At 39.1% G+C, this 20,064-nt stretch overlaps 1 protein-coding gene across 1 annotated transcript in view; it reads right to left on the bottom strand.

The window, feature by feature from the left end:
- Positions 1 to 2,918: 2,918 nt before the first annotated feature.
- SNTG2 (syntrophin gamma 2) overlaps positions 2,919 to 20,064 on the bottom strand; it is a 247,329-nt gene continuing 230,183 nt past the window's right edge. Inside the window, exon 17 of the mRNA XM_034766904.1 lies at positions 2,919 to 4,611. Coding sequence (XP_034622795.1) covers positions 4,480 to 4,611 — 132 coding nt within the window. The 3' untranslated portion in view covers positions 2,919 to 4,479. The remainder of the gene's footprint in view (positions 4,612 to 20,064) is intronic.

The raw sequence follows: 20,064 nt of genomic DNA, 5'->3' as shown, positions 1-20,064 counted from the left end.
TTGACAGATAGGGAGGAACAGGTTTAGAATTTGAAAGTGGAACGAATCTTCAATGATAATGATCATGAAATGATCACAGTTCATGATTCTAAGGAGGAAAAAGTGCAATGAAGATAATGGATTTAAAGAAGGCAGACTTTAACAAACACAGAGAGTTTGTAGGTAAGATCCTATGAGAAGCAAGACTAAGGTGAAAAACAGTTTAAGAGTATTGGCAGTTTTTCAAACTATCCCACTGCATAGGAAAGATAGGAAGTATGGCAAGAGACCACCCTGGCTTAACCAGGAGATATTCAATGATCTGAAACTCAAAAAAGAATCCTACAAAAAGTGGAAACTAGGTCAAATTACAAAGGATGAATATAAACAAACAGCACAAGCATGTAAGGATAATTTTAGAAAGCCAAGGCACAAAAGGAGATCAAACTAGCTAGAGATAAAAAGGATAACAAGAAAACATTCTATAACATTCCATTATTGAATGAGGGGGGGAAATAATGAAAAAAAATGTGGAAATGGCTAATTGACTCTTTTGTTTCAGTTTTTGCCAAAAAGTTTAGTAGAGATTGGATATCAAACATAGTGAACACCAGTGAAAAATGAGTAGGATGGGAGGCTAAAATAGGGAAAGAACAAGTTAAAAATTACTTAGACAAATTATATGTCTTCAAGTCACCAGGGCCTGATGAAATGCATCCTAGAATACTCAAGGAGCTGACTAACGAGATATCTGAGCCACTAGCAATTATCTTCCAAAAATCAGGGCAGATGGGAGAGATTCCAGAGGACTGGAAAGGGGCAAGGGGGGAATAAGGACAACCTAGAGAATTACAGATCAATCATCCTAAATTTAGTACCGGAAAAGATAATGGAGCAAATATTAAACAATCAGTTTGCAAACACATAGAAGATAACAAGGTGATAAGTAACAGTCAGCATGGATTTGTCAAGAACAAATTGTGTCAAACCAACCTAATAGCTTTCGTTGACAGGTTAACAAGCCTTGTGGATAGGAGGTGATATATTTTGATTTTAGTAAGGCTTGTGATATTGTCTCGCATGACCTTTTCATAAACAAACTAGGGAAATACAACCTAGATGGAACTACTATAAAGCAGGTCAATAACTGGTTGGAAGACTATTATCATAGAGTAGTTATCAGTGGTTCACAGTCAACCTGGAAGTGAATATCAACTGAGGTCCTTCAGGGATCAGTCCTAGATCCGGTTCTGTTCAATATCTTCATAAACTATTTAGATAATGGTCTATTAACTTTGTGCATGATACCAAGCTGGGAGGGGTTGCAAGTGTTTTGGAGGATAGGAATAAAATTCAAAATGATCTGAACAAACTGGAGAAATGGTCTGAAGTAAACAGGATGAAATTCAATAAGAACAAATGAAGAGTACTCCACTTTGGACAGAACAACCAATTGCACACATACAAAATGGAAAATGACTTCCTGGGAAGGAGTACTGCAGAAAGGGATTTGGGGGGTCAGAGTAGATCACAAGCTACATATGAGTCACCAGTGTAACACTCTTGCAAAACAAAACAAAACAAAAAAAAGCAATCATCGTTCTGGGATGTGTTAGCAAGAGAGTTGTAAGCAAGACATGAGAAGTAGATCTTCTGCTCTGCCCTGCACTGATATGGCCTCAACTGGAGTATCATATCCAGTTCTGGGCACCACACTTCAGGAAAGATGTGGACAAACTGGAGAAAGTCCAGAGGAGAGCAACAAAAATGGTTAAAGGCCTAGAAAACATCATTTATGAGGAAAGATTAAAAAAAATGGGTTTGTTTAGTCTGGACAAGAGAAGACTAAAAGGTCATTAAAGGAAGGAGAGAGAAAAATTGTTCTTGTTAACCTCTGAGGATAGGACAAGAAGCAATGGGAATAAATTGCAGCAAGAGTGCTTTAGGTTGAACATTAGGAAAAACTTCCCAAATCTCAGGGTGGTTAAACACTGGAATAAATTGCCTAGGGAGGTGTTTAACAGTAGGTTAGACAGTCACCTGTCAGGGATGTTCTAGCTCATACTGAGTCCTGCATTGAGAGCAGGAGACTGGACTAGAAGACTCTCAATGTCCCTTCCAGTCCTATGATTTTATGATGATTTGTTGGCTTTAGCTTACTTGAATTTGCAAATCATTAAGCTTTGGGAGTTCCACTGGCCCAATCTGTGTTAAAAAACCACCATAAAGCTAATCTCATTGCTGTGCTTTAGCACTTAAGCCAGAATAGAGTCTGGAAGAGAATGCAATTTAATAAATGACTTGCTTGCTCTGTTCCTTTACCTTTTAATAGTTGTTAGTTTGATGCTACCTTGCTTCATTCTTCTTGCAAGATTCTTTATAATTTTATTTTAACATGGTTCATTACGAATTATGGGACATATTTGTGGACATTTCATAAGAGGGTAAGTAACTGAGTATTTTAATAAGCTAAGATCACTCTTTGTTAAGTTTTTATTCTCAATATTTTGAGATGCATGTACTGGGTGTTTTATTATATGATACTCATGTTATAACATTAAAAACTCTTGGAGGTTTGAATATGTATTTTCAGTCTAATAGTAACTTGCCTGATTTTCCATTCCATTGCACAAGTTTTTTGCTAGTGTTTAACTATGTGTTTCATGATACCAGTATAACAGAGCAGAGAATCAACCCCATCATTCTTACTCACATGCTTAATGTATATTTTTAAATTATTCTTACTAACAATTGAGACCAGTCTATAAAAAATATTTTTAGTTTGTGAATGTATAATGTTAAAAACTCAAACATCTAAAACAGTTATATGTAACATTTTGGTTAAAATAATGTTTTCAAAAAGACACTAACATGTTTTTGGAAAAATATTTAATATAAAATTAAAATGGCATTTGTTAAAAATAGAAGACCATATTGATTATAAATATTTATTTACAATAAATAAAAATAAATATTTATCTTCTATGCTTGGTTGACAAGAGGACATAACTCTTCTAATACGTCTTGGGGTAAATAACAAACATTGTAATTGCAAACGCTACCCCTGATGTTATCTATCAATTTAAAATAGCTATAATATAACTATTACTGTATTTAGAGTTTTCTGTCTTCTTGTTTTGTTTTGTTTAGTATCTGATGCTGCCTCACAACTCAACTTGAGAAAAGCTGTGGTTTTTATTAGAGCAGCATGGAATGCTTGAGATTTTTCTGAAGGGAAAGGCCGTAAGAGGAAAATGCCTTTTTAAAATATATATATATTCTAAACAGCTGGTAATTTGTGCATTTAGGCAAATTTTTTCATCACAAAGGATACACTATGCAGAAGTAGGTTAGAACAAATCCCATGCAAAGCCATACTCTTCCTTTGTTAAGCACAGGCATCCCTCACTGATGTCAGCTGGATTCACATGCAAGCTTATGAGGTCAGAATTTGACCCGCAGTGTTTAGAAAATAATGAGAAAGTCTTTATGGATAGATACATCTACCCCATACCTTACATCACACAAACAAAATAGTTTTTCAAGAAGCTAATCATAATCCTATATACAATCCTAATACATAGGAGCACAGCCAAAGGTGGGGAACACAGTGTTATAGATGAATGAGTGGAAGAATGAGTAATGAGGGGATTTATCAATGGACAGCAAAGAAACCCATGGCCAAGGTTTCAAAAATAAGAGCTTCAAGTTAGGTTCCTAAATCCAAATTTAGGGCTCAAATCTTCCAAGGTACTACTGTAGCTGAAGCCTGGCCTTACATGAGTAGTTAACACTCTTCACCGGACCCATCAAAGCACTTAAACATGCTTAACTTTTTGTTGTCACTTAATTGGGACTACTCATATTCTGAGATTTAAGCATGTGGGTATGTACTTTTCTGGATCAGGGCAAGAGTGCTCAGCACTTTGAATCAGCCCCTTTGGCACCTATATAAGTAGCTTGGGGTGGGATTTTCAAAAGTATCAAAGCAAGTTAGAAGCCTATTGCACTAGCTTCCATGGGAGTTGGGCACCTAACTTCCTTAAATACTTCTGAAAATCTTGCCCTTTTCTTCCATAGTGAAGTCTATGGAAGTTTCTGTGTGCTCAGCACATTTGAAGACCAGGACAAATGTTAGGAGCCTAACTTCAGGCACACAACTGGCAAATCTTGGTCCCCATTTTTACACCATGATGCAACTTCTGAGAAAAAAAAATCAAAATAACATTAGAAATATTATGCTATGAACATTTTCATTCCGGGATTAGATTAGCTTTAGATTAATGTTAAAGAAAACAAACTGACTCAGTTTGAATTAATATTTGTTAACTCATGAGATTTAACAATGATGAACAAAATATGAAAACTAGTAGCATTTTTATTGATAGCACAACTATAGGCTCCTTATAAAATCACACAGAATTGCAATATTGTGCATGAAATAACTAATTTCTTTAAGAAAATAATTTATTTGCAATAATCACAACACAGAATTGGATTTCAGTTATTGTACATGTATTTTCTTGCCATGCACTGGCTGTCTATAAATACTGGGTCAAGTGATGCCACCTTTGCTGCTATAAAGGAGTGAATACAGTGTAAAACCGCTGTCAGATCCTGAAATTCAAGTTCCTGAAAGAGAAATAAAAGACAAAATAGAGGTGAATCATGAGGGATCCAATCATTTTAAGTAAAGTGAGAAAAAGATAGGTTAGCAAATAAGTGTTATTTACATAAAAATCTGCAACTTTAAATGGAACAGTAAGGTTAAAAATAATAATCTTAAAAGATCAATTCTCTTACCTAGTTTACTAACAACCCTTGAATTATGACTTTTCATTTTAATTTACTTTTCATTCTTTATGCTGTTTATTTTTTTATTTTTTATTCTTTTTGCATTTTACACAGCATGACAACTGAAATAGACTATTCAGTTTGGATTTATAAAGCAACAGTTGATTAGTGTATCTCTGACTGAATTTGTTATGGAAAGGTGACCACAAACTGAAGGAAATTTTCACCTGATGTTTTCTATGTAATTCCTAAGTATTACAGTTTATTTCAGAGTGGTTTGATAGGCGTACAAAATTTGGGAAGAAGTATATTAATACCGCTTGCTTAAAAAAGAAATGGGACACACAATCAATAAACTCTGGTTCTGTGAATAAGTCAGAGTTGCTTCTTGTCTTCTCTCATAAATTCCCTCCTACTTTTAGCAACTCATACCTTAATTTTTGAGCCAACTTATATCACTTCTTTCTCCAATCGCTACCAGCCAGTAAAGGGATGATTTTCTGGTAGATGAATATAGCTTAAAAATAGGTCAATTTACAGGATACTGTAATCTATAAAGTGTGTACTTGGCAAATAAACCATCGGGATGTTTTTCATTTTGAGCAGAAAATATTCCTTTTCAACAGGACATTTACTAAGCATGCTTAGTTACAAAGTATATCTTTTACTCTGCTATAATTCAAAGCACTGGACATTTGCGTTTGCCATAATAGTATTTTATGATCTCTCCTAAACCAAATTGCTTCAAATAGTATATTTGAAACTAAAGGTTGCGTTCTGGAAAAAAACAGTTATTAGAGCACTTCACAATTGAAGAACGTACATTTATTGGCAGGAGCTGTTTCTCTGTATGACAGAACATTTCTCTATAGTTTTCATAAACTAAGAAAAAATGTGTTAAATTCCCAGCTCTTTAGGGACTCGATTCTGCAACCCTTATTCACACAATTAGTCCTTACTCACCCAAGCAGTCCTATTGAGGTCAATGGAAATACTCATGTGAATGAGGATTACTCACATGAGTAAGGGCTGCAGGATCAGGCCCAAGATTGCCAAGTAGAGCTTTCTGAAAATGAACATAGATTTTCATATTAAATTCATTGATAAAGACAATGATCATACATTTACAGAATTTTTGACTTTAAGCATCCCAATGCTGTTCATACAGTACTTTATATATAAAGATCACTTCTCCAACTATGGAAGCACAGCAGTATGACACAGCTACTCAAAACTGAACCAAGAACCCTATATCCAGCTGAAACTGCAAAGAGAATTGTAGATAAGCAGAATATACTTGGAATTTGACTAAGACACCAGGGTTGATCCTACCATGATTAACACTGATACAGGATTTCAAATGGACACAGTTTATTAGAACCTTGGTTTACATCTCATCTATTTTTAGATACAAAGTACTAGAATGAAAGAGTATTGGAATTTGAAGGGAATATTTCCCAGCATAGTTTTTGTCCTAGATGCAGAGGGATCACGTTTTTTCTCTGTACATTTCATTGCCCTTATAATGTTTGATTTTTCCATTTGCTGTAACTACCGTATTTCGAATTCTCTTGTAATTAACAACTTTGCTCAGATAGCTAAGACTTTTTGGTTTTTTTCAGCAGCTCCATTTTATTGACATTTTAGCTTGAGACAATTAGCTTGATTTCCTTGGCAGCCAAAGATAAAGAGACAATTGCCCGTGTTAACCTCTCATACTCTGTAATACTAATGTACTATACAGCAAAGCACATTTGTTTATAGAATGGGGGAGATAGCTGTATTATTTTTTATAAATATATTTATCTCTGTCCATATGATTAATATAACATGTCTGCTACGCGGTTAATACGAGTTAACTTAGGTCTTGTCTACACTACAAAGGTAGGCTGAATAAGTAGCCTTATGTCGACATGTTTGTGCACGTGTCTATACTTAAATTTATCTCCCATGGACATAAGTGCCCCATTATGGCAACACAGTAACACCACCTCCCCAAATGACATTGAGCCATGATTGAAGTACAGTGTTTGATGCAATGCAAGTGTGGATACTGTGCAACCTTTAGACGCTAACAGTCCTCCAGCAGCTGTCCCACAATGCCCGACACTGACCATTTTGGCCACAATTGTGAACTCCACTGCCCAGGAGTCAGGGAGACCACAAGCCACCCCATCCCTTTTAAAAACCTTGCATAGTTTTGAAATGCCTTTTCTCGTTGCCCAGCTTTGCGAGCACACCTTGCAGCTCTCCCTTGTGTGCAACTGCCCAACCAACCATGCCAACTCCCCACTCTAAATGCACTCCTGCCTGAAATAGACAAGAGGTTTTGGATCTCTTGGGCCTGTGGGGAGAGGAGGCTGCACAGGCACGGCTATGGACAAGCTGTAGAAATAGAGACATTAACAAGCAGATTGCACAGGGGCTGCAGGTGAAGGGGTACAACAGGAATCAGCAGCAGTGCTGTGAGAAAACAAAGGAACTACTACAGGTATACCACAAGGCCGGGGAAGCCAACAGTCAATCTGAAGCGAAACCGCAGACCTGTCACTTTTATAATGATCTGCATGTGATGCTTGGCAGAGGCCCCACCAGTGCCCCGCAGATCATCATGATTCCTCTGAGGAGCCCTGCAGTGAACAGTGAGGTGGAGGAGGAGCAGGAAGAGGAGGCGAAGGAGGGTCCAGTTATCCTATGAACCAGCATGTGTTTAAGGCTCCACCATAGTCTAGTCAGTCCTGGCAGCTGAGCACGGGCAAGCCTGATGCACAGGAAGGAACACGGGTAAGCATGTGAATGCATTTCCTATTACAATGTTTAAATGTACAGATGGCGTCCAATCCAACTCAACAGGACACAGCTACTGACTTTTTGTTAGCGTACTTGAACTAGAAGATGTAGTTGTACAACAAACAGAGGTAGAGCTATCATCTGCTTTTCATCCCCTGTAGAGTTAACCAAGGAGGCCAAGAGGAGCTGTCTGTTTATGTGCACAGGGATGTCACTTGAATCCTCCTGAGAGATCTCAATGAAACTTTCCTGGAGGTACTCTGCAGTCTTCTCCTGAAGATTTCTAGGGATGGCAGCCTTCTTCCATGGTAGTACACTTTCCCACACCAGTCCATGATGACTTCAGCAGGCACCATTGCAGTAAACAGGCTAGCTGCAGATGGGCCCAGGCAGCTTTGAGACATCATCAGCAGCTGTCCTCTCTATTCCTTTGTTACCCTCAGAAGTGAGATGCCAGCTAAAATCACCAGTGCCTGTGAAAAATAGTTCCAGTGCTCAGTGACATTGCCCTGCACTCATACCCATGAACTTTAGGGGACAAAATTTTGTTGTTTCATGCAACCAAAAAATTCTCTCCTCATTCCCCTCACCCCTGCTGGACTATACTCACCATGACTGGGACTGGAGAGTGGTGCTGTGCACAGGCGCTCTCCAAGACTGAAATGTCAATAAGCATGTCTTGTTTCAAACTTTCTGGGAGCAAGGGAAGGGAGTTCTGAAACTTAACTTTCACTTTCAATGGTGATTATATAGACAATGATACCTCTGTGTGTTTTATCTGTAGCTGTTGCAGCCTTGACGGGCCATCCCCTCCACATCCGCGGAACACCTGACCATGATAAGGAGGAGAAAGATGAGCAGATGTGAGGATATGTTCAGTGAGATTCTGAAAGCCAGTGCTTCACTGGACTGTGAACCGAGAGCCAGAAAGGTGAATATTTCAGACGGTATGGAGAAGGAAAGACCAGATAGGAGGCCCAGGAGGCCCAGCAGGAAAAGGAGAGAGAGATGCACCAGGACATAATTTGCCTTCTCCAGCAGCAAACACAGATACCGAAGATTCTAGTTGACCTACATGTTCAACAGTCACAGGCTTGTCTCCCTTTGCAGTCAATTTTAGCACTTCTCTACACCCCCCAACATTCCATGTGACTTCAGGAGCTGCATCCATAACCCTACCACTCCGCCCTGGTGGACAATAAGGATGATCTAGCTTCACATACACTGACCTGACAAAACCAGGGTTGCTCTATGCGTAGCCAAAAGGAACTGAAATGGACATTGTTAAGTTCTATTCCATTAATTTATTTCAGAAGTTTTTATGGTATGTGTTTTTTTAATTAATTGCACATTGTTTTTTACACTGACTTTGGTATGCCATAAAAATCTATTTTTGTTAAATAATTCATCTTTATTGCTTCACAACATATGCTGCAGAATGCTTAGTGCAACTGAAAGCATTCACTACTTCTTATTGTACAGGGTGACAGAACTCATAGGATCAGTAATATAGATGACATAATAATTACAAATGTACAACAAGAACTGCAAAATTAATAGGCGTATTAACAGACAGTGTTATATTCATAAATGTACACCAAGCACCACACAATTCCTAATAGCCCCCAAAACTTCAGGACCAGATACAGCACAGTCCACCATACCAGTGTCTGACAGGTAAAGGGTTATTTCAAGGCCTCTCTCAGCCACATAGCTCCGTGTTGAGTTCTTCTAATAGCCTTACTGTCTGGCTGTTTGAACTCAGCAGACAGCTGTTCCACCCACCCCCCAAATGAGTTTTTAGTGTATACATGGCCTTAGCCCAGGAGATTTACTCCTTTCCAGGAAGACAGACTAATTGAATTGCCAATATTTAATGGACAATAAAATGAATCCACTGCTGAAAGTCTATTTCTGATCTCTCTGAGGAGATGCATAAACTGGATTGAGCAGGTTCAGAGGTTCTACTGACCAACAAAGGAACTTTGAAATGTGAACTCAAAGGATAGTTCCTGTGAACTCAAAGGATAGACACTGAGTGAGGGTCAGATTGAGATAGAGACATAAGCTGCAAGGGATGCAATCTCATCCAGCTCCAATACTGTGGGTGCCTGGAACTACTGGGACGTGCCTAAACTTCCAAGGAAAAGCTAAGGTTTAGGTCAGATAATGTGTATACAGGCATTTTGTTGGTTGTATTTTCCTCTCTGTTGTATTCCTTCAGACAACTAAGTAATACTTTGTTCTGAACAACCAGTTCTTTGTCACTGCATTTTCATAGTGGTCACAGCACTCAGAGGGAGATCTATCACAGAGGCCAAAACCCAGCAGGCCCTGGTGAGGAGAGTGTTGATGAAGAGAGGTGCTGTACTATGGAGATCCAGTCTAAAAATGGGGTTGTCCAAGGAGAGACAGAGTGAGGGATCATTGGTATAGTTTACCTTGAACCATGATAACTATAAAAATTAAAGGATAATTGTGGAGAATGAGAGAGCTAAGTTCATTAATTTTTATAAATATCATATGCATCTCATATGCATCACATGCACCTGTGTGATATTCTCCTGCCTGAATGCATAGAATTAAATCAAAAGAGGCTGTTGGAGGAAGCTAAGAGGAAATGAAACAATAGCAAAGGTAGCAAGAGTCCTTGAGGAAACAAAGGGGAAAACTATTAACTGGGGGATATAGGTAGGCCTGTCCTGACATGCATAATTAAACACATGGGGGTGGGGGAGAGACCTTATTCTTTAGAAGATAGGATTGGGGAGGTAAATGTATCATTTGGCTGAAATCAGAGTGTTTGTGCTAAGTAAGATAAGTAAATAGATCAAGCCAAGTGGAAAGAGATCTTGAAGGGAATCCCAACAGGGAAATACTCCCTACCTGACTCCAGCTAGACTGGTATTCTTCCCAGACCCAAATGTGGGATCAAAGGGTATGCTAAAACCTTAAAGATGCAATCTTAGGGAAGAAAGTGGGAGGGAAGGAGTGGGCTGGCAGCAACAGTGGCTAGTGATGAGACTCTGGCAGACAGAGACACACAGGAACTGCCATAAGCAGGCTGGCTTTCCCAAACCAGAGAATAAACTGGACCTAGCTGAGCTACGCACAGAGGGGTTAAACTTAGAAAAAGAAATATGTGTTTAGGACTCCTTATTGTTTTAACACATTTTTCCTAGATTCTCCTTTTGGCAAATCAATGGTTCTTTTGTATGGAGAAGCTGTTTTAGAGTAACTTTAATCACCATCAGCTCAGGATTAAACAAAGGCCAGGTCTACACTAACCCCCTAATTCGAACTAAGGTACACAACATTAGCTACGTAAATAACGTAGCTGAAGTTTGAAGTACCTTAGTTTGAACTTACCTCGGTCCACACGCGGCAGGCAGGCTCCCCTGCCGACTCCGCGGTACTCCTCTCGGCTAGCTGGAGTACCGCAGTCGACAGCGAGCACTTCCGGGTTCGACTTATCGCGTCCAGACAAGACGCGATAAGTCGAACCCAGAAGTTCGATTGCTCGCCGCCAAACTACCGGGTAAGTGTAGACCTACCCAAAGACTGTGAATGGCTAGCCAACTACAAAAACAGTTTCTCCTATCTTGGTGTTCACACCTCAACTGCTAGAAGAGGGCCTCATCCTCCCTGATTGAACTAACCTCGTTATCTCTAGACTGATTCTTGCCTGCATATTTATACCTGCCTCTGGAAATTTCCATTACATGCATCTGACGAAGTATGTATTCACCCACGAAAGCTTATGCTCTAATACGTCTGTTAGTCTATAAGGTGCCACTGGACTCTTTGTCATTTTAATCACCTACTGTCACAGGCTCCTGAAGGAAAAGACTTACTGGTGTCAAACAAGTTGGGTCTGTTGGGTTAACTCTGTTGGGAAACAGCTCAGAGATTCAGTTTAGGAGTGGCAGGACTGGGTGGCTCCACCTACAGTGAGGTGCAGGAAGTGAGGCCAGCCACTCAAGAGCTGAACTTGAGCATGACTGACAGGGGTCTAAAGTGCAGTTAGACCTGTAACTCTGACAACAATCCTCAAATCAATATGTCTGAATAAACAAGAGAAAGCACAGAATCTCATCTTTGTCTTTTTCTTACTCTACAGTGCACAGAGGAAAAGGTTGTCCTGGGTTCTGTTCTGCCTCATATATTGCAGCTCAGATTTTTGCCTAGTTTGAAGAATAAAAGCCAACTTGCTACTCTCCTTTTCAGGAAACTGGCAGAACTCACAGTGGGCTTGTGACAATGATGGGAAGAGCTGACCATGCACAAAAGGGGACAAAGAAGGTAACACGGGGGGGAAAGGGATACTCTACAGATAACTCAGTGATTCAGTGACATTTCAGCATTTTCATGACCAAAATGTTCTAGTATAATTTTTTAATTAGTTGGTCACAAGCAGGCTTTCTATAACATTAGGCATGAATGCTTTCTTGTCTCGGTTAGTTTTTTCCCCATTCACAAATTTATCATTATTGAAAGGAAAAGGCCATTTTACATTAGAACGACCATACTGGGTCAGACCAATGGTCCATTTAGCTTGATATCCTGTCTCGGACAGTGGCCAAATCCTAGTGCTTCAGGGAATGAACAGAACATTACGATTTTGAGTGATCCATCCTGTCATCCAGTCCCAACCTTTGTCAGTTGGGAGGTTCAGGGACACCCAGATCATGGGATTGCTTTCCTGACCATCTTGGCTAACAGCCATTGATGGACCTATTCTCCATGAATTTATCAAATTCTTTTTTTAACCCAGTGTGACAGACCCAGACCAGTGGGGTACAGGAGTCTGGTAGAGGGCAAATATACTGGTCACTGGATGAGTAGTTTTCTGTTCCCTGAGTGACCAGAGCAGGGGCTGCACTAGAGTAATCAGGAACCTGCTAGAACTAGTTAAGTCAGGCAGGCTAATTAGGAAACCTGGAGCCAATTAAGACAAAGCTGCTAGAATCAATTAAGGAAGGCTAATCAGGGCATCTGGGTTTTAAAAGGAGCTCACTTCACTTTGTGGTGTGAGTGTGAGGAGCTGGGAGCAAGAGGCGCAAGGAGCTGAGAGTGAGAGGGTATGCTGCTGGAGGACTGAGGAGCACAAGCGTTATCAGACACCAGGAGGAAGGTCCTGTGGTGAGAATAAGGAAGGTGTTTGGAGGAGGCCATGGGGAAGTAGCCCAGGGAGTTGTAGCTGTCATGCAGCTGTTACAGGAGGCACTATAGACAGCTGCAGTCCACAGGGCCCTGGGCTGGAACCCAGAGTAGAGGGCGGGCCCGGGTTCCCCCCAGACCTCCCAATTGACCTGGACTATGGGTTCTTCCAGAGGGGAAGGTCTCTGGGCTGTTCCCCAACCCACATGGTGAATCTCTGAGGCAAGAAAATCCGCCAATAAGCGCAGGACCCACCAAGATAGAGAAGGAACTTTGTCACACCAGTTATAATTTTGGCCTTCACAACATCCCATGTGTACAAGTTCTACAGGTTCCCTGAGCATTGTGTGAAGATGTACTTCTTTTTGTTCATTTTAAACCTGCTGCTAATTACTTTAATCAAGTGACCCCTGGTTTTTGTGTGATGTAAAAGGATAAATAACACTTCACTGTTCACTTTCTTCATAGCATCCACAACTTTATAGACCTCTATCATTTTCCTCCTTAATCACCTCTTTTCTAAGTTGATCAGTCCCAGTCTTTTTCATCTCTGTTCCATAACCCTTATCGTTGCCCTTCTCTGCTCCTTTTCCAATTCTAAGACATCTTTTTTGAGCTGAAGTGACCAAAACTGCATACAGTATTCAAAGTAAGGGCCTATCATGGATTTATGCAGTGGCATTATATTTTCTGTTTTATTATCTATCCTTTTCCTAATGGTTACTACATTCTGTTAGCTTTTTTTGGCTGTCGCTGCACATTGGGCAGATGTTTTCAGAGAACTATCCATGATGATTCTAAGATCTCTTTATTGAATAGTAACAACTAATTTAGATCCCATTATTTTGTATATACAGTTGGGATTATATTTTCCAATGTGCAGTACTTTGCATTTATCAACATTGAATTTCATCTGCATTTTGGCGCCCAGTCACCCCGTTTAGTGAGAATCCTTTGAAACTCTTCGCTGTCAGCTTTGGATTTAACAATCTTGAATAATTTTGTATTATCTGCAAATTTTGCCACCTCACTACGCACCCCTTTTCCAGATAATTTATGAATATATTGAACAGCACAGGTCCCAATACAGATCTTTGGAGGACCCCACTATTTACCTCTCTCCATGGTGAAAACTGACCATTTATTTCTACCCTTTGTTTCTATCTTTTAACCAGTTATTGATTCTGAAGACCTTCCCTCTTATCCCATGACTGCTCACTTCACTTAAGAACCTTTGGTGAGGGACCTTGTCAAAGGCTTTCTGAAAGTCTAAATATTCTATAGCAGCAGTATCACCCCTGTCCACATGCCTGTTGATAGAATTCTAATAGATTGGTGAGGCATGATTTCCGTACAAATGCCACGTTGAGTCTTTCTCAAAATATTGTGTTTTTCTTAGTGTCTGATAATTTCATTCTTTAGTATAGTTTCAACTAATTTATATGGTACTGAAGTTAGGCTTACCAACCTGTAATTGCCAGGATTGCCTGGGGAGCCTTTTTTTAAAAATAGGCATTACATTAGCTACTCTCCAGTCATCTGGTACAGAGGTTGAGTTAGGCAATATGTTACATACCACAGTTAATAGTTCTGCAATTTCATATTTGAGTTCCTTCAGCACTCTTGGGTGAATACTATCTGGGCTTGGTGACTTATTACTCTTCAATTTATCAATTTGTTCCTAAACCTCCTTTATTGACACCTCAATCTGGGACAGTTCCTCAGATTTGTCACCTGAAAAGAATGGCTCAGGTGTGGAGATCTCCCCCATCTGCTCTGTAGTGAAGACCAACAGAACAAATTAATTTAGCCTCTCCACAATGGCCTTCTCATTCTTAAGTGCTCTTTTAGTATCTCGATCATCCTGTGGCTTCACGGACTATTTGGAAGGTTTCCTGCTTCTGATGTACTTTAAAAAAAATGGTGTCCTTAGCTAGTTGTTCTTTAGATTCTTTCTTGGCCTGTCTTATCATATGTTTGCCCTTGACTTGCCAGAGTTTCTGCTGCTTTCTGTTTTTCTCACTAGGATTCAACTTCAAACTTGGGGTCTGATGAGGTGGTAATGAGTAATAGTAACGTACAACAGAAGTAACAAAAGGACACCCAAGTTCCGAAGATGTGCTTTCACAGATGATCAGCAGCAAGCTACTTAGGTTTCTAAAGGTAAGCAAATGTTAAAGTGCTTTACTAGACCAGGCCTCTATCTATAAATAATATATTAAATATGTTTTTATGGGTTGAATATACTATTTATTCTGAAAAGTAGCTGCTTATCTTTCTCCGAAGAGCCAGCATGCACAGAAGTTACAATTCATCAGTGACTTAATAACCTTATATAGAGTATGATCCTGAGATCTATAGTCTGGGAGATTCAGTGATACTCAGTGTCCCTGTCTTTAAATCAAGAACCTATATCAAATGGGTAATTTATAAAAACTATCAGTACCGTAAGCTGTAAAGGAATGGATTTTTGCTTTAACCTGTCTGGGTTCCTCTCCTGTGATGTTAGCATAAATGCCATTAAAGCACAAATAAGTATGTTTAACAAACCCACAAATGCCAGCAAATTCAGAGTTAAAGCTGAAACCTTGTTCTTAACTCATACCATTATGTGCATTTATGTTACTCTACAGCATTGATGACCATGCAGTATATTAGTATTCTCACTGTTCAGAACTTCCTTCAATATTTAGGCCTTGCAGGATGAGTCAATCATGAGGATAATTCAGCTAAGTGTTCATATCTGTATATGTTTTAGTAAAAAAAATAAAATAAAAAAATCCTTAACATTATTTAAACTCTACATTTGACTTGTTTCCTAACTAGCAGAAGTGCATCTGCATAGTTTGGTTCCAGCAAGAAAGGAATACAGGAATATAGAATTACCTTGGGAACAGCTATTCTTTATGGTAATTCCAAAAGCAGTATGGGATATCTCTCAAATAAATCTGTTTCAGTAAGATTCCAGCCTGATTTCTAAAACAAGGAGGTCTGGATATGCTTCACATAATCACATAGAACCAGACTTTGAAAAGATCTCCATACCCACAATCAAGTCTAGATTTACAAGATGGCTCAGCTCCCATTTAGGCAGGAGAATGAAGGGATGGCTGTTTATAAGAGCTCAGCATATTGGGTTCTGCAGGGTGCTGAGCCTCTTAAAAAGTCCAGCCCTTATTTAGGTGGCTAATTGGCGGTGGAGTTATTTTGAAAACTCTAGACCCAGTTGTGGGTGCTGAGCATTTGAAAATCTGGTCTCTGGAGAATCAGTTGTTCAGGACTCATTTGTACTTCTTAAAAGTTTGTATTATGATAGGGAGAAGGAAGAGGTTCAATTTCAGCAATGGTGTCTGGAGGCAGTATACCTCTATAGGACATGAATATCTCCTGGGCACTAGGGGGAGCATGCTGAGAGGCATCCCTTGCTATACATATGGAACAGGTGTAGCCTATGTTCACCCCAGTGCAGCTGGGCAACCCACCCGGATTTACCTCCTCTGTAGCTTTTAATACCAAGAGCAGCTCAAATTGCCACCACCGCCTCCAATTCTGTAGACAGTGTATTACTACTTCTTGTATTAATGGGAAGAGTGGCCATAATAAGGCTTCTAATCTGAACCGGACCAAATCTTTTATACAGTACACCCGTTACAAAATTCTTCATGCTGGAAAGTGCTGAGCAACCACAACCCTGAAGGATTTAATGTGAATTACAGATGCACAGCCCCTTTCAAGATCAGGGACTACTATGCTATTAGCAAGGAAAAGGTAACATTTCCAAGACAAACATCTCTTCTGTCCTATAGTAAAAGCAGTAAAGTTATGAACACACCTAGGTACAGCCAATATAGCAATGTAACTGCTGATGGACTGACTGTGCTGTTTGTTTGTTTTTAAATTATTTATAGCTAGTTAAAAATATTCAAGTTATTTTTAAAAAGGAAGAGGCAAGAATCTTTCAGGATCCTGCTTTCACATGTGGCTAGTCAATAGATTAAGAAATATTAGTTCAGAAATTACCCTGAAAGAACACAAACTCTTTGGGACCTTAACTAAAGTGTTCACTTTGTTGTAATTGGTGGTAAATGACAACTAGCTGCTAAAATATTCATTCACGTTTCACATGCAAAATTAGATCTTATTGTGAAAGAAAAATGAAGTGTAAAATGTTAGTTAAAATCCTTTGAAGAAAGTAAACAAAATCCTTATTCTGATTTTTTTTATATCAGAAGCCACACAATATTTCTTCTGTCTTGCCTGACAGATATGGAGCATATATGGAAATAAGTTTTCTAAATGCACATTTTATGTACAGTAGATGTAAATTATTAATCAGTATCTCAACTGGATATAAATACCAAGAGAGAAGAAATATTGTTGTTGATATCTTTTATTGTTTAGTTATTCTTTTTTTTTTCTCCAATTAAAATGAAGTGCATGGTCATGTTTTTTTCTGTATTATAATATAACCTTTAATATAACAGTTCCCAGCTCTGGCCAAACAAAAACTTTAAACTTGAATTATAATGTTTTCAAGCTACTTCACATAACATACAAAAACTGTCTTAAAGGATTTTAGGATTTGATTCAAACTCCCGTGAAGTCAATGGAAAAACTCTGACTTTCAGCCCTCGGTGACATTAATGAGCATTCTACACACAGACCAAATGCAGCATATGGACCTTAGAAAAGAGCAAATTCCTTACAAACCTTCTCATTTTATAGTATGGGCTTACTCTTACCTAATCTATGTGCACTTACTGTATCAAGATAAATAACTAGTCAGAATGGGAGTATTCTAAAAAGATTATATACAAGATTTCAGACTGCTCTCACCAATGTTATGTAAAAAGAAGAACAGGAGTACTTGTGGCACCTTAGAGACTAACAAATTTCTCTAAGGTGCCACAAGTACTCCTGTTCTTCTTTTTGCGGATACAGACTAACATGGCTGCTACTCTGAAACCAATGTTATGTAAACATTCTTTCAGCTATGAAAAGAGCTATCAAATGTACTGTCAGCATTGAATCCTCATTGATATCTGTGGGCATTCAATGCATGGAATAAAGTAAAAGTACTTCCATCAATGATTTCAAGAAGGCAGACTTTAGCAAACTCAGGAAGTTGGTAGGTAAAATCCCATGGGAAGCAAGTCTAAGGGGAAAAACAATGGAAGACAGTTGGCACTTTTTCAAAGAGACATTATTAAGGGCAAAGAGCAAACTATCCCACTGCATAGGAAAGATAGGAAATATGGCAAGAGACCACCCTGACTTAACCAGGAGATCTTCAATGATCTAAAACTCAAAAAAGAGTCCTACAAAAAGTGGAGACTCGGTCAAATTACAAAGCATGAATATAAAAAAATAACACAGCTATGTAGGGACAAAATTAGAAAAGCCAAGGCACAAAACGAGATCAAACTAGCTAGGGACATAAAAGGAAACAAGAAAATATTCTACAAATACATTAGAAACAAGAGGAAGACCAAGAACAGAGTAGGCCCATTACTCAATGAGGGGGGAAAGACAATAACAGAAAATGTGGAAATGGCAGAGGTGCTTAATGACTCCTTTGTTTTGGTTCTCACCAAGAAGGTTGTTGGCGATTGGACGTCTAACATAGTGAATGCCAGTGAAAATGAGGTAGGATCAGAGTCTAAAATAGGGAAAGAACAAGTAAAAAATTACCTAGACAAGTTAGATGTCTTCAAAACACCAGGGCCTGATGAAATGCAAACATCAGGCGTAATCCTTATTATTTGTATTAAGATAATCATAGGTAGCACAATCAAGGATCAGGGTCATTTTGTGTTAGGTGCTGTACTGACAAGAAAGAAGACAGTCCTTGCTCCAGAGACCATACAGTCTAGGTGTGTGTCAGGATATTTAGCTGGATAAAACAGACAAACAGACTGTGAGGGAGGCTGAAATGACAAAATGAAGAGTGTCAGAAAGAAAAACAAAATTGGCTTGTTTCTTGCCTAAACAATGCCAGCTGGGTAGCAATTTTTAGGTGTAATCCTTGAACGGGTTTCCTTTTTCAAGATGATTCCTCAGTTGAGTTTCGTGGATGGTTCTGACCTAACCAAAGGCCAGGAGAGGGACTAAAAGGACTGACATAGAGCAGCTATTTTGAGAGATTTTGATGAGTTTCTAGGGCTGATTGGGAGGATGAGGGCCATGTTACCAGAAAAGTAGTGCTGTGTATATAAAATGGGATACATACGGTTCATATTCATGTTATACATTAATGTAAACTTTAATTTTAGAAATATTTTCAATCTGGCCACCTGATATCAGGCGTTTCCCCATTTACTAAAATAAATAGGGAAGGCTTGCAGGATCTGGCCCAATATCCACAAAGCAGCATGAAAAACAGTGTATGTTGTTAAGGCCTCTCATATCAAAGAGTGCACGTCTATGCAATTCTCTCTACAAGTCATAAACTCCAACTTAAAAGAATTCTCTGCTGCATAAACAGGAAATGCAATTTGCCATTCATTAATATTCTGCCTTTTTCCCCTCCAAACTTGATCAGAAACTAATTACATGCAAAATTTGACTGTCTAGGATTTGTTTGGTTATTTGTATGAAGAAAAGTGGCAACATTTTTTTTGTCGGAGAAGTGTATTTTTTCACTCATCTAGAATCCAAGAATACAACACAAGGAATGTTTCTCAAACTGTACAGAGAGAGAGAAAGAGAGAAAGAACCTTTGTCCAGACACCATGGATGGAAATTTCATTCCCAAAGGAGAGTTTTTCAGAAAGCTTCAAGCATATGAAATTAGGGGTAATCCAGGAAATTCTTGCAACATTAACTATAGTGTTTGCTGCCAAGTGAATGTTATAACACATCCATACTGAGCTTCGTTTGACATCTACTAGCTCATCTATTCAAGAGAAATGAAACTTCCATTATTTGATTACATTCGTGTTTCTTGTTATTGGCTGCCCCTCTCTATTCAGCACCATCTACATCCTTGAAATTCTTCTTTATGTACCTTAAACTCATATACTGTACCAATAATACATTGGGGTAGAGGGGGGAATCAATGCTGTATCCTTTTGTGTCCAAGCTGTAATTCTGAAGCCTATGGCTATGTCTACACTGCACGCCGATGGTGGCAGTGTGTAGGCTATACATAACTACACACTGCTGTGAAAAGCAAGTTGCATCCACACTGTGGAGTGTAGCTCCATCCACCAGTGAAAGGGACCTGCTGGAACCTTTCCCCACTGCATTCCCACTGCCAGAGCCTTCTCCTGCTGCTGGAGCCTTTCACTATGGTGGTTGGGAAAGGCTCAGACAGCAGGGAGACAGTGGGACACTGCATTG

This window comes from Trachemys scripta, chromosome 3 (genome assembly GCF_013100865.1).
Source record: "Trachemys scripta elegans isolate TJP31775 chromosome 3, CAS_Tse_1.0, whole genome shotgun sequence".
NCBI lineage: Eukaryota > Metazoa > Chordata > Testudines > Emydidae > Trachemys > Trachemys scripta.
This window is presented reverse-complemented; position numbering and strand designations above follow the sequence as displayed.